The 15,270-nt window shown below is 34.2% G+C and overlaps 2 protein-coding genes across 2 annotated transcripts; one reads left to right on the top strand and one right to left on the bottom strand.

Moving 5' to 3' along the window:
* Positions 1 to 1,348: 1,348 nt before the first annotated feature.
* On the top strand, positions 1,349 to 7,123 carry LOC111004839 (TCP-1/cpn60 chaperonin family protein). Its single transcript, XM_022276058.2, has 9 exons — positions 1,349 to 1,718; positions 2,793 to 3,111; positions 3,771 to 4,119; positions 4,458 to 4,590; positions 5,211 to 5,263; positions 5,663 to 5,765; positions 6,193 to 6,359; positions 6,438 to 6,551; positions 6,662 to 7,123. The coding sequence occupies exons 1-9, from the start codon at positions 1,520 to 1,522 to the stop codon at positions 6,830 to 6,832; spliced, it is 1,608 nt and encodes a 535-aa protein (XP_022131750.1). The 5' UTR covers positions 1,349 to 1,519; the 3' UTR covers positions 6,833 to 7,123.
* Positions 7,124 to 8,337: 1,214 nt separating this feature from the next.
* On the bottom strand, positions 8,338 to 10,163 carry LOC111004807 (Pectate lyase family protein). The gene is made up of 4 exons (XM_022276007.2): positions 9,986 to 10,163; positions 9,141 to 9,884; positions 8,915 to 9,053; positions 8,338 to 8,824 (listed from the first exon to the last, which is right to left on the bottom strand). The coding sequence occupies exons 1-4, from the start codon at positions 10,102 to 10,104 to the stop codon at positions 8,603 to 8,605; spliced, it is 1,224 nt and encodes a 407-aa protein (XP_022131699.1). The 5' UTR covers positions 10,105 to 10,163; the 3' UTR covers positions 8,338 to 8,602.
* Positions 10,164 to 15,270: the final 5,107 nt, after the last annotated feature.

The raw sequence follows: 15,270 nt of genomic DNA on the forward strand, positions 1-15,270 counted from the left end.
AATTTGAGAAACGGCCAGCGTATGGCGCGGAACAGATGCCTCCGTATTGTGTGGGAAGCCACTGATCATCAATATTTGTTACAACTCTGCTAATTTCAGTTAATCGTATCATTACTTTCGCCCTTAAAAAGGAAAAAACGTCGAATCATAATGTGTAAATATACATTACGAAAATAATTTTTAAACTACGATTACATTTTTTAAATTATAAATTTACATCCGATTTTAGCTTGTTCTAACCAATTTTTAAAAACTAATAAGATAGTATCTTTTTAAATTTTTGTTATATTTGATTAGCAGTGAATGTGTTTTGATGGGCCGAGTGGTACGATTTTAAAAAAATCAAAGCCAAATTTCTAGATCACCTAGTTAGAATGAAAGATGAAACTAAAGTATAGAGTGACTCCACTTAGGAGTCTAGATGAACCCGATCAAATTGGTTGAAATCAATAGCGGTTCGATTTTGACTTGAAATTTTGCAAAATTGATACTAATCAGTTTAGTTACCTCGTGTTTGGATATACCAAATTGCCTGAATCAAACCGAATTGAACCTTTTTTTTTCCTAAGATGCACATTTTGTTGAGTGAATCTGTTTTGTGTTGCTATTTGTTAAATGTGGTTGATTAGATACATGATTGAATGTTTTATTTTTACTTTTTTAAATATTAACACGAGGAAGATAATGAACAAGGTAGGAATATGAGTGGGAAAGTAAAAAAAAAAAAAAAAAATCAATTACCATTCTCCAAAATGCTACACCATAATGTAACTATTTTATTTCAAAATAAGAGGGAACAAATTGCCAAACTCGGAACCTGACCTATGAAAAACCAAACCCGAACCTGCTCAACCAATCAAATTGTCAATTAGTTTGGACTGCTTGGTTGTGATATACATCTTCAGAGTAGTTTGGTTGTTTTTGTTTATTTCATTTATAATCGGTTTGGTTTCAGTTCAACCGTCTAAATCCAACTGATTACAACCCTAACTAAATCCACGCATGATCATAATAATATTGACGGATAATAAGTTGTAATTTTTCCTTCTTACGCAATGGTTCTATCTTCCATAATCCATTCGTAGCATTATATGTATAAGAACTATGATAAGTAGATACTTAATTTTTTTTAATTTTATAAAATCTTATTCGGAGATGTTAAAAAAAAAAACTAACAAGATAAAATGATTGATAACATAGCCTACATAAATCGTTAGATCTAATGAAATGAGAGTAGCCAAATTCCAAAATGTAGAGGAGCTCCATTACGAGGCCCAATTTTGCATAACCCAAAATGAAATGGAAGCCCACAAGGGGGAAGACGTATTGAGTAGTTAGGGCTTTCCGAAAGGAGGGAAACTCTAAAACCCCTCCCACCACTCTCCCTCCACTAGTTCCATTTCCAGGAGCTTCTGCGATTTCTCTCTTCTTTTTTGCTGCTTCACGGTCGGAGATCCATTTCAAAGGTACACGATCTGGAACTCCTTCACCGTAGGTTGAAGCTGATCTCGGCGTTGTCATGGCGCTCGCTTTCGATGAGTTTGGGAGGCCTTTTATAATCTTGAAGGAGCAGGAGCAGAAGACCAGGTTGAGGGGTCTCGATGCTCAGAAGGCGAGCATTGCTTCCGGCAGAGCTGTCGCTCGTATCCTCAGGACCTCGCTTGGTCCTAAGGGCATGGACAAGATGCTCCAGAGCCCCGATGGTGACGTTACAATAAGTCAGTCTCACTCACTCCTTGTTCTTGTTTCTCTTAGTCTTTTAGCTTTCTTCAATGGAATTTTAGAACCCCGAGCGTGTCCCTTGTTTGAATCTGGACAGTGCATATTAAACGACTACAGGTGGTCTCGAAAGTGGACATGCTGCTATACTCGTGTTTTTGTTTTTAAATTTCATTGATCTCCTATTGGTTTCTTTGCTCGCTTTTGCTGGTCTGTAACTTTGTGATGTTTCATTTCTGAATCTGAACGATTGTAGACAAACAATCATGAAGTTAGCTGAGATATTGTCGATAGTAAATGTAAGTTCTAAGACAAAGAAATTAGTTAGACTATGTAAAATCATTGCTGGTGGAACGTTTTCACTCGTGAAATGCTGCGGTGTTGGTCACTGCCTCGTGATGGCACTACAGTGCTTAATTCGCTTTGATACTTCAAATGCATAATGTTCTTCCTCGATAGAACAAAAAAGGTTGCAAAGGTTTTGGATAGATTTAATGACAAGTTGTGTTTCATCTCAGGGCAGGAGCTCGGGTATCATTTTTCTTAGTCAAGGTGGTGTTGTGGGTTCAACCGTAGACTGCCCCTTCCTCTTGTATTCTTTTTTACAATTTTCATATTCATATGTGAATAATAATAGGCTTAAATCTGACGTCGAGATTCCAATGGCAATGAACTTCATATACAAACTCTAGTTTAGGCCTCAAAATATCTTGTATAAATTTATATTTGCTTCTACGTTTTTCCCTTGATCTACGGTCTCATTTATTTCGAAGTTTAAAAACTAACAAAACTAATAGTTAGTATTGAGCTTGCGGTTTAACTTTAGCCTTTTTTTTAGATCTTGAATATCTATTGCCTTCGAAAATTGGTCCTCTAACGATGCAAGTAAAAACAAGGTACAGATACCTTGTAATCAACTACATTTTCTTCAAATGTATATGATATTTGGTATGTCGTGTTTATTAGAAAACTTTGGTAGTGTTGTAGGTTCAAGTTAGTATTTCTTGGACGTTTGATTATTTCCTATGGGTGACGAATTTTCCAGTAAACTCTACTTGTTATCCCTTTTTCAGCAAATGATGGTGCAACAATCTTGGAGCAGATGGATGTTGACAATCAAATTGCAAAATTGATGGTTGAGTTATCTCGAAGTCAGGATTATGAAATTGGTGATGGCACCACTGGGGTGGTTGTAATGGCTGGTGCACTCTTAGAACAGGCTGAGCGATTATTAGAACGTGGAATTCATCCTATTCGAATTGCAGAGGGTTATGAACTGGCCTCCCGGATAGCTGTTGATCACCTAGAGCATATTGCTCAGAAGTTTGATTTTGGTGACAGAAACTTTGAGCCTTTGGTTCAAACTTGCATGACCACTTTATCATCAAAGATGTATGGTGACATGAATTTTTATGCCCAATATACTGTATCATAATTGAATCATTGTCCATTGATTTTTTTTATTATGTTGGTTGAATTAAATTTGTTGACGTGTGTATATATTAAAGGTTGCATGATATTGTCACATTTGTTTGATAAAAGTTAATAAAAGCAACATTACCTGGTATGTTAGTGACACTCTCACATGAGCTATTATAGTGCCATTAATTTAGTTATTATATACAATTTTATTGATTGCTAAGTCTATCGGTTTGGTTATGTCTACCTAGTATTTTCAAGGCATGCCAAGGCGATTGCCTATGGCAAGGGGCAATGGCGCATGCCCATTGCCTGAGTGCTATCCCACGCGAGAACCTTATTTGCACATTTTTGTCGCCATGAACATATGTTCTGGCGTTTAAGGTGCTTGCCTTTCACTTACAAAGGACAATGAACAGATGTGTTGGTTTCGTCCTAATTTGGTTGTTTTCTCATCTTGAATGTTACATCAGACTAGGAACATAAAAAATTTTAGCAACTGAGTTGTTCGTGTAAAATGACAGTAAAGTGATTATATGATTTATTTTGGAAGTCGAAAGAGTGATGATGATTATTTATTATGATGTATTAGTACTTGGATACCTTTTATAGCCCTTTTTCTGAACTTGCAGTGTGAATCGTTGTAAGCGCAATCTAGCGGAAATTGCTGTTAAAGCAGTTGTTGCTGTGGCAGATCTTGATAGAAGGGATGTTAACTTAGACTTGATTAAAGTGGAAGGAAAAGTAGGGGGGAAGTTAGAAGATACTGAACTTGTATATGGTATTATTGTTGACAAGGACATGAGTCACCCTCAGATGCCGAAGCAGATTGAAGATGCTAAGATTGCCATCTTGACTTGCCCGTTTGAGCCACCTAAACCCAAGACAAAGCATAAGGTCGATATTGATACAGTGGAGAAGTTCCAAACGTTGAGACTGCAGGAACAAAAGTACTTTGATGACATGGTTCAAAAATGCAAGGTATAATGGAAAATATAGTAAGGTTATTTATTTTGTAGAGAGAGGAAGGTAGATAATATCTGTTTTTTAATAATGCCTACCATCTATTTCGTGGTCTTTTTGGCTCAAGGGAGAGGTTTGGAATGCTACCCTTCAATGAATCCTTTAAACTCTATGCTTCTCTCTTGAGGGATACTAGTATGGTTCTTTTTATAATTTCCTTTTGTATGGTTTTGGCTCTGTTCCATTGGCTTGTTTCTGTGTGGTGTCTTTTCTGTATTTAAATCGTTATTAATGGAAGTTTTTTCCCTCTCTCATGAAGATTTATTTTTAGGCTGTTGATACATGTTTTATTGCAGGACGTTGGCGCTACATTGGTTATTTGTCAATGGGGGTTTGATGATGAAGCAAATCATCTGCTGATGCACCGAAATCTGCCAGCTGTGAGATGGGTTGGTGGTGTGGAGCTAGAGTTGATAGCGATAGCCACAGGTTTACCTCAATTATTTTATCAGCATTTAGATTAATCTTGTTGGTGGCCCATGGGGTTGGGCTCAGTTGTGGAAACTCTTAGATTCAACCTAGCAGCCAGGGGTTCAAACCCCTCTTTGTGTTGCCTTCGTGGGCTATTTAGTTTTGTCATGAGTTCTGTTACTACTGAAGATTACGAGTATTTTGACTACTGATTGTCACAAGTCAAGTGACACTTAATCATGACTAATTTTTTAATTCTCAAAACTAGTGACTGTTTAGGGCCTTATAAGAGGCAGCAAGAAGGGTGGGTGGGGCGGGGGTGTGGGTGAGTAAAGGGAGAACAAGGGGACCAGGCTGAATCAAAGACAATTATTTTGATTTGTAATTGAACTAAGAACTAATTGAAGTTAACAAGGGGATCCCGCTGAAGCAAAGACAGCTATTTTGATTTGTAATTCAACTAAGAACTAATTGAAGTTTAATCTTTGTTTTTAATCTTAATTGCTTAGCTCAAGAAACTGAATTAGACTAATTTTGGTTCTATTCTGATATCCAATTTATTGATTTTTATTTACCTTGGGTAATGTCATACTCTAGTTTACTTCATTGTCTAAATGGTAGTATTATTAACTTTGTAGGTGGAAGAATAGTCCCTAGGTTCCAAGAGTTGACATCAGAGAAACTTGGGAAGGTATTGCAGATCCCTGTTCATTATCTTTAGTTTAATTTTTATTTTCAGCCTTCCAAAAAATTTTTAATCTGGGATTTCGTTCCTGCCTGCAATTTTGCATGTATGCTTTTCTTGTTCAGTATAGAACAATATATGCTTCATGGTTGATACTTGATAGACTGGGATCTGGACGGAAAAGAACATTTAACTAGGTCTTGTGAGTCAAAATACCAGCAAAGTTATCCTCTTGTGAACCTGTTGGGGGGGCTTGGTGAAGTAGTGAAGTACTGTTAACTTTAAGCTTATGTTTTTTTCTGAACTACTAACAATTTGATTCATGTGAGCTCATTCTTTCACTTCATGTGTATATCAAGCTCTATCTCACGGTCATATCTCCTGTTCTTTTCTCCTAATTTAAAGGCTGGCTTGGTTCGAGAAAAAGCATTTGGTACAACCAAAGATCGGATGCTATACATTGAACATTGTGCAAACTCAAGGGCTGTGACCATTTTTATTCGTGGAGGTAGGTAGATCCTTTCTTGTTCTTTTCATTTTTCAAGTTATTTATTTTAGCAGTTTTTTGCTCATTGATAGATTAGGCAATAGAATATCAGGTGGTTGGAAAAATAATGTTAAAGTCGAGTTGATTTAGTAGTTAAACATTATCAGTGCAGTGGTGCAAAGTTAAAAACAGCATGGCCATAAGTGAACTGAGTTCATGACTGCATGGTTTTAGCAATGCGTAGAAGTATCCAGTTTCAAACATAATTTTCTGCACTGAACCTAGAGATACTAGATGGTTGATTGTAAACCTGCCTCAGAAGTGAAATTTTGAAATATGAATTAGTCAATTTTTTTAGATGGAAATGAAAGAACACAAGATAAAAGGTTGATTCGAGATCTTGGATGATGATGACAAACTTATGATTTTTATCATGTTATGATTGTAGGTAACAAAATGATGATAGAGGAGACGAAACGTAGTATCCACGATGCTTTATGTGTGGCTAGGAATCTCATCCGCAATAATTCTATAGTATATGGCGGTGGCTCAGCTGAGATTTCTTGTTCAGTTGCTGTTGAGGCAGCTGCTGATAAATACCCTGGAGTTGAGCAGGTATGAATATTTTTAATTATCCGTAGCCTTCTTTCTGAATGAGCAAACGATGCTGAACCTTCCCCCCCTCTTCTGCAGTATGCTATCAGGGCATTTGCCGATGCTTTGGATTCTATTCCAATGGCTCTTGCGGAGAACAGTGGCTTGCAACCAATTGAAACACTTTCTGCCGTAAAGTCTCAGCAAATTAAGGTAGGTGGAACTAATAGCCAGCCATCTCAAATTGCTAACCTCGATGTACAGATTTAATGCGTGATTTTACATGAAGGATTCAATATTATTGATTTGGATTAAATATGCAGGAGAATAATCCCTATTGTGGAATAGATTGTAATGATGTCGGCACAAATGACATGAGGGAGCAAAATGTGTTCGAAACTTTGATTGGTAAGCAGCAGCAGATTTTATTGGCAACTCAGGTTGTGAAGCTGATTCTGAAGATTGATGATGTCATATCTCCTTCTGACTATTGATCAAATCGTGTTTTTTTACTGCCTCACTTGAGGGCCATGGCTATGGGACAGTGACGTGATAGACTTTTTTATTTTTACTGTTAGTAAAAGTAGGGAGGAGGTACCTTAGAATTTTGCTGGCATTATTGAAATTTTCCGAGTGTATGGTTTTTGGGATGATGGATTATCGTTTGTGTGAATGTAAGGGATAAGCTCGATATATGCTTTCTTCATGTCTTTTAATTTGGTGTATCTTCATTTTTCTGGAATTCTGATATATATCGTCAATGGATGGAGGAATATTATAAAGAATCAATTTTTCTTCCGTCATTTAGCTTCAATTAGAGAATCTCGATGATAGGATTTGGATCCATGTTCATTTATTTAAATTTTATTAATAATTTATTTTTCAAATTTGGATCTAAAAAATAAATGATAAAATATGAGAGGCGGGAATAAATGCACCGAGGAAGACAACCAGTGGGACCTTATAAATTGTGTTCATTTGGTGTTTATTTTATATTGTATTTTGAATTAGAAGAATAAATTTTGGAAAAATGGGCCATTGGAAAGTTCTCGGATTTACTACAAACAAATGATTTGAACATGCCTTTGCCTGTGTTTGTGGACTCCGCTCCTCTCAGCTCAGCCGTATTCTTTTCCATTCTCTCTCCTAATCTCCTAAATTATTTTTACCATTTTCTTTTCTTTTTAAAAAATTAGGGAGATTAGTGAACATTTGTATGGTTCTGTATTTTGGGCATTACACAAAACAACAGTCTGGATTTTCAGAGATGTATTTATTTCATTTCAACTTCAAAAGTTGAATATAATTAAAATTTAACATAGAGTAAAAGTTTTTAAAGAAGTTCATTACTTATGAAATCATTAAATAGGTTTGAAGGAAGATGAAAAAAATAGTATATAATAGTAATAAATGAGGGTGTGACCAACACAGCAAGTAGCAGTGTGAATGGGGCACCTCAATCGAATGTGTGTTTACTTTTTGTTGTCTCTCTCTTCTCTGACAGGGAACAACATCTATCTCTATTTATCATGTCTCACACTCACTCACACTCCTCTATTCCTTTTCTCTGGTTCTAAATCCCATTTACTTATAAGAAATTAGGATGATAAAAAATCAAAATAAAAACAATCAGAATGGAAACTTTATTTCGTTATTTATTGTTGTTAGATTAGTTAGTTGCCTTTGGTTAACTTTTAGATTGTTTGATAATTTGGTTTTGAAGAATATATTAATCATACCATTTGCTCAATTTTATAAGTTTTAGTTTGATCAAATTAAAATTAAGCCGCTTTTAGCTAAAGTATATTGATAATAATGAAGTTTATCTCTCTCTCTCTCTCTCTCTCTTTATTCTTTCCCTCGCGGATATGTCCCTTTCATGTACTTTATTTGGTACCACATAATTACATGATTGATCAAAATGTTCATAATTAACTCAAATTCTGGCCTCATCTTATAATTATTGGGAATCATTGAAGGATTTCCTGTTTCATAGAGATAATAAATGCCCCAATCAGTGAATTTTTTTTCTTCTTTTTCACTTAGTAATATTTATATAATATTGTAAGACAGAATTACAAATGGTGGGTCACTCACTCTGAAAACACAACTTTTCTTAAAAAAAAAAAAAAACAGAGAGCTTTCCAGTTGTGACCAATTAAGAAACACAAAGTAAAAATTACTATACAAGAAGACGAAACCACCCCTATATCTCTCCTTGCTTATCTCCAATACGCTGTCGTTCTGGTCCACTCGCTGCTGAGCTAGCACCGAGAGCCTTTTCTACATCTCAGCACCCCGGCCGTGGCCGTCATGGAGCCCACCAGAGACGACGACTTCGCACTCAAGCTCGACGCCCTGGCGTAGCTTGACGATGCTCCAGCACCCGACATCGTGAAGAACGCACCATTCAACATTAAATCTCCACTCGATCTCCAATTCCAATTCTTCCATTGGCTCTGCGGTGCATCCTCATGCTTCGTCACCTGCCACCGCAATTAATTAAATAACATGTTAAATTACTATTAAACTCAATTTTTAATAAAAGGAAATTTATTACCAATTATAATTCTCACCTCTTTGTTGTTTTGGTCATTGGGAGCAAGGTAACGGTTCCCTTGGCTGTTGATGGTGGGAGATGCACTGCCACCAATGGCGTACATTATCCAATGGGTATAGTCATTATTGACCACATGAAAATACCCATGTCGGCATCTGCCAAAAAACAACACCCATAATCAAAATCAACCCAAAATTTTAATACTAGTAAATTTAATTAATATATAGATATCGTGCAGTTACCTGGGCATTCTCTGTACGAGTCCTTCACCAAAATGGTTAAAAGCTATAGTAACTTGCATATTCTTGTCTTGAGTGTAGGAATCGCTATGGCCCAAAAGCATGACCTTGTTGTGGTGGGTCATGTAATTGTTAGAAATGGTGATGGCAGTGGACCCATGAATGGCATCGATCAGCCCATCGCGGCAGTTGGACAGAGAACAATGGTCGATCCAAATATGGGTGCCGCCAAAAATGGAAACCCCGTCGCCGTCCGATAGAGTTCTCCAGCCGTAGTGGTCCGGCGAATCGCGGACGTACGTGTTCCCCCCCTGCTTGCAGTCGTGGATGTTGATGCCGTGGATTATTATGTTGGTCACGAATTGTATGGTTATGCAGGGCCCACCCGCGATGTGCACCGACGCCCCACGCCCGTCGATGGTCTTGAACGAGTTCATCAACAGCTCCGCCTTCAGTTTTATCACCATGTCCCGCTTGAAGGTTATCCACAGCGGCTCCTTTTGGATCACGGCGTGGCGTAGAGTCCCCGGCTTCGGGTTCACCACGTCTTTGTCGCTTGGGTCAGTCACCACGTAAAACTTTCCGTCTTTGCCGCCAATGGCTCGCTTTCCGAACCCAATGCCGCAGTCCGCGAGCCGCTTCCGGTTCTTCTCCCAGTTGGGGTCGCACCGCCAGCAGTCGTCGATTGGGTTCCCGGTTCCACACGACAGAAACCCCAACTTCCTTCTACTCGCATTGTTGATGCTCCTGCAAACCACGACAATATTTGTTTTTATTTTCAACCCAAACCCAACTTTAATTAATAGTCCCAAGAAAGATCAAGAAAAAAGAAGAAATTAAATAATTACGTGAGAACTTCTTCAACGATCGTCTCGGGGTCGGCCACGGGAGAGGATGAAATGGAGCTCATTTGGAGAAGAAGAGTGGCAAAGATTATCAGAAGGACGAAGATGGGATTAATTTCCATGGCTACTGTCTCTCTTAATTTGTGTGTAGGAGAAAAGCAGAGGATTTTGAGTTTGTGTAGGAGAAGACAAGGTTTATAAAGGCTCGCAAATTGGAGTTTTGTTTTGTTTAAAAGAAAAAAAAATGGAAAAGATGATTTTTTTAAAAGCAAAATCTAAGGTCGCGTTGATATGTCTATGATTTCAGTTGGGTGCGAAGTAGTTGGCCGTTAAATTAACTGAGTTTTGTAGGGAAGTCATTTTAAGTATACATAATCCATCGTCTAAATTTTAAATTACCATGGTTAATTAATATAAATAATCTTTTATTATAGACAAAACAACGTGCTATAGCCTATAACAATGAGGTGAATAGACTATAAAATATAATTTAAACTTATAAAATTTCATAAATTAAATACATAACATAACACGTTTCAAGTAATTAACTTAACCGTTTTATTCTATTTTTCACCTCTTTCATTTCATTCAAAAGGCCATGCAAAAATCATACAGCAATTTTGCCGACGCTTTCCAAATTTCAAAAATGGATGTCGGCGTCACCCTCCTCTACAAAATTCAGAGCATAAATCATCTCTCTCTCTCTTTTTTCTTCTTGTCTTTTAATTTCATCCTATAATGCATCTTTTGATGTGATATCCATCATATATGTTTAGAAGATGAACTTATAAATATAAACTATAATCTTTTCCCTTTGTATTATGCAAATATATTTTAAAAATCTTGATTTGATCTCAAGCTTCTGCGCGTAGTTTCTATGGAAAGAAATGGAATTTTGGGGAGTTAAAAGTAAATTAGCCGAAAAAGGAAAAAGTAATATAAAACATGAAATGCCACATGGGAGGTTCGTACCATCCGTCAAGAAGCTGACGTGGTCATGTTTTTTGTTTGAAAGCCACGTTCTCCCATGTGGGTCATGTTCAGTTCAGACTACCCCGCCGGCTCAGTTAGATCTCAGCCCTCCGATTCTTTGACCTTTGAATTCTTACATCAGCCGTCGGATCTCATCACTCCCACCCAAACCAAACACCACAACTTCTGGATTATCATAACCCCGGAGGTGGATAACGATACTACATTATTAATTAACTATTAAGTGTACCTTTTATTATAGTTTCGTACCACGAACAAAATTGCGTGCATGATTAGCCCTTAATCTGCTGCTTGCCTTCCGGGAATTCGCTTATCCCAACTACGATTTACATTATTCCATCCCCGTTTTCAGACTCCACCTTATTATTCCACAAACATTCAACTCACATTATTTTATTATCAAACTCCATTTTTATTATTTTTATTTTTTATAATTCCCACCGACGACGCCATGGACAATTATACAATCTAAACCTTCTTAATATATACTTTAAACTACCATTTTCTTTTTCAAAATATTCACAATATTAAATAAAAAAAATCCTTAATTCCTTCTAAACGTACAGGACTCACCTTATACTCTTCTATTATGTAAAATGGATTTTTTTTTATTTATTAAAATTGTAATGAATATGTGGTTTTAATTATGGGAAAGAGAAAATGGTGGGGAAGAAAATCTTATTAATTTATAAAATAAATAAGAAATGGTGGAATAAGGAGGTGGATGGGGCTGGAGGGTTGCTCATTATTGTGGCCTCTGCCTCTAGTAGCTGTAGGGCACCCCAGATTGCCCTAATCAATTACGACTATGTTACCTTTCTATAAAAATTATAACAAAAATTATAACAAGTTTGAAAAAATAGTATATTATTCAAACAATCTCTATTCTCTAAAAATGATTGAATTTTTTTTTTTATATTACTCATAAAACCGTATGGTTGATTTTATATGATTGAAGTTGTCATGATTTACTAAAAAAATCTAACTTTAATTTAAAAGATAATTTCATTAAACAAAATTATGTTTTCTAAGCTAGTTTTCAGTCTACTACAAAAATTTATATATATATATATTTTTTTGTAAAAAATAAATTAAGTCTAACCAGAAAATAATGTTGACTCCCCTCCACATGCATCTAGAAGGTAGGAAACACTCAATTTTGGTTCACATGCCTCAATGCTTATACAAATGGTCTTAATTGGCTTGCTAAACTTAAAAAAAGAAAAAAAATGTTTGAAGTACATTTTTTTTATATATATATACACGGTTTGTTTAAACAGAATTATCAAACAATTAAATTCTTCCTTTGCCAATTTTTTAAAAGTTCATAAAAAAGAAATAGGTTATAAATTTGTTTCTCTATGATTTTTAAAAGCTGTTGAATTCTCATGGTTGAAGATTAGCTTCAATTTGATATCTATAATTTATGGTTAGTTTCAATCTAGTACCATAGTATGGTTAAATCTCACCATTCGTCCCTAAATTTTGTTTTACCCACTTGAAAAATTCACATATTTTCTTATATTTTTTGTTTCTAAATCCAATTACGTAATTATTTTTTTTATCATTATGATAATAACAAAAGATAATTTGTGAAATTTGACTAAATCATAGGGACCAAATTGAACCTTTTAAAACCTTAGGGTGTAAATTTAAATTAAATCCAAACTATAAGGACCCAATTCAAGTTAAGTTCAAATCATATAGATTAAATTGAAACTTTTAAAACTAAATTTAAACCGTTTGCAAACCATAAGAGAATAAATTTTTAATTTAACCAAATAAATAATTGCTAGAATAAATTTACATTAAGCTAAATGTGTCTAAAATTAAGAAATAAATTGAAGAAAGTAGTTTCAATAATTGGGCTCAATCATTTAGCCAAAGTAAAACCATTAACATTAATTATTAAAGTGTGTTAATTTGGTATCAAAAGAGATAAATTTGTAACTTTGTGAGAGAGAGAGTTGAAAAAAAAAAATATTTCCAACATTCACATGAGAATAGAAAGAGAGGCCATGTGATCCAATTAAATCAATTATAGATGATGGGGCTTATCATCATTATCTTCATCCCATCTACTTTAAATTGCAACTTAAAAAGCATAGGATAATTTTTTTCTTAATCTTATATGCAAATATTTTTGTCAATATTATACATTAAAGAATTTACATGGATACAAGAAAGTAATAAAAAATTAATTCCCTAAATTCTATTAGAAAATATTGATGAAATAAAAAATGTTGAGAAGCATTTAAAATATTGATAAAGTATGGAATATAAATAACTAATGACAAGAATTCATAACTTATTTAACTTAATTTAGTATTTATGTTTTTTTTTTTTTAGAAATATCAGTGACATGTGTTCATAAAATTGTACCACATGTAATGAATTTCGTCTCCATTGTTTTTTCCTCACTTCCCCTTTAAAATAGTCTAATCTACACTATTAATTATTATCACTAATAATTTAATTCATAATGTCAACCCCAAACTGGTGGACCTTGTTGCCACTAAATGATGTTTTTATTAACACAAAGCTAAGATTAGTCGTCACTCATGATCATCATTACGACTTATCAATCATAAATTTGAACGTATGCGTGGTTTTTAATTTATTTATTAAACTCAAATTCCAATATAAATATTTTACGTAAATTATAATGCATGGTATTGTTTTATCATATATATTATTAAGTAACGTCCACTTTTAATTATCAATGTAACTACTTTTGATATTCATGGTATATTCTTCTAATTTTGACTTGTATTATCAGTTAATATTCATTTTTTGCTTGAGTTAACTTATTTGCAACTTCCGTAATTTAAAATTTTTGAAAATAATAATAATGTTCAACTTGTTAAAAATAACATTTTGAAAATAAATTAAGTTAATATAGCTTTGTAGTTAAAGAAAAATATCTTTTTGTAAGCTTTAACGTATTTTCATTGTCAAAGTATAAATAATGATATTTTAAAGCTTGAGTCCTCTAAGTATATTTATTTGTCATAAAGATTTAGTTTCAATTTCTTTGGAAAAGTATATACATGATCGCGCACATAATAATTTTAAGTTTGGGCAAAAATTCAACAATGTAATTAATAAATTTAAGATGAATCCAAATTATGTACGAAGAAAATTGGTTTTATTATATGGGTACTTCTTTTAAAAGGTTTTTTTATAGCTTATTTAAAAGTTACCAACAATCAACATGTATTAAAAAAAAAACTACTGATTAACAAGACAATATTGTAAATCACACTGAAAGCATGGGGTTAATTTACCTCTACTCCACAAGTTAGCAATTAAAAATTTATAAACCAATTGTTAAAAATTGCATTAATGACCAGGACCCAATTAATCGAAGAATTCCAATTTTTTTATTTTAATAAAAATATAAGGATGTGTTAATGATTGGATCATGTGCTTGTGTAAGATGTGAGAAATAACAAAAATAGAGAAATCTTTAAAAAGTTTTTGTCTTTTTATTTATAAAACTTTACTTTCCCACCTTATCGACTTCTGCTCAAAAGTCCAACTTCCATTATTGTCACGTGGCTCTCTCTCCCTCTCTCTCTCTCTCTCCATGCAATCGCACAGTTTGTTTTAATTTCTTGGGGTTCACGAAAATTGTTTATGTTTTATTTTAAAGTTCAAATAAAATTGTAAATTAAAATACTTTTATTTGTTGGGTTCTTACAAGAATAATATAATTTAGAAACTAAAAAATATAGCTAAAAATAACATAATAATTAATTATACTAGAGTTCTTTCTTCTCTTCGTGGGCCATTTGTGGTTTTTGGGCCAAAGACAAAGAGGAATGCCTAGTGAGCATTTGTAGCTTACTTGGGCTTTGACGAAGGCTTAGCCCACTATGTTATTGGGTTGTGGGCTTTACATTAAAAAACCCATATTTGTACTAATCTAGTTTGTTTATGAAAAATATAAATAAAAAGGTAAAAAATTCAAAATAATTACAACATTGCACTGATTTGAACTTTTCATCATTCAACATTTATATCTCTAAAAATAAAAACTTTTATCTATTTATGAATAGTGGTAAAATACGAAAAATATAAGAAAATAAAGATTGGACGTACATGTGTGGCTAAAAGAGATTTTAAAATTACAATGATATGTAAATATTTACTATATACCACAGATGAAGGCTACCAATTGTTTGATAGAATGCACAAAAAGTTACATGGACTTTGAAAAGATCATTAGTACTTCGATGATTTGTTCGATCGATCTGTATCTTCCAAAGCTCGATCAAATTTTACACTTCAAG

This window comes from Momordica charantia (genome assembly GCF_013281855.1).
Source record: "Momordica charantia cultivar OHB3-1 chromosome 8 unlocalized genomic scaffold, Mcharantia_2.0 BLBB01000008.1, whole genome shotgun sequence".
NCBI lineage: Eukaryota > Viridiplantae > Streptophyta > Magnoliopsida > Cucurbitales > Cucurbitaceae > Momordica > Momordica charantia.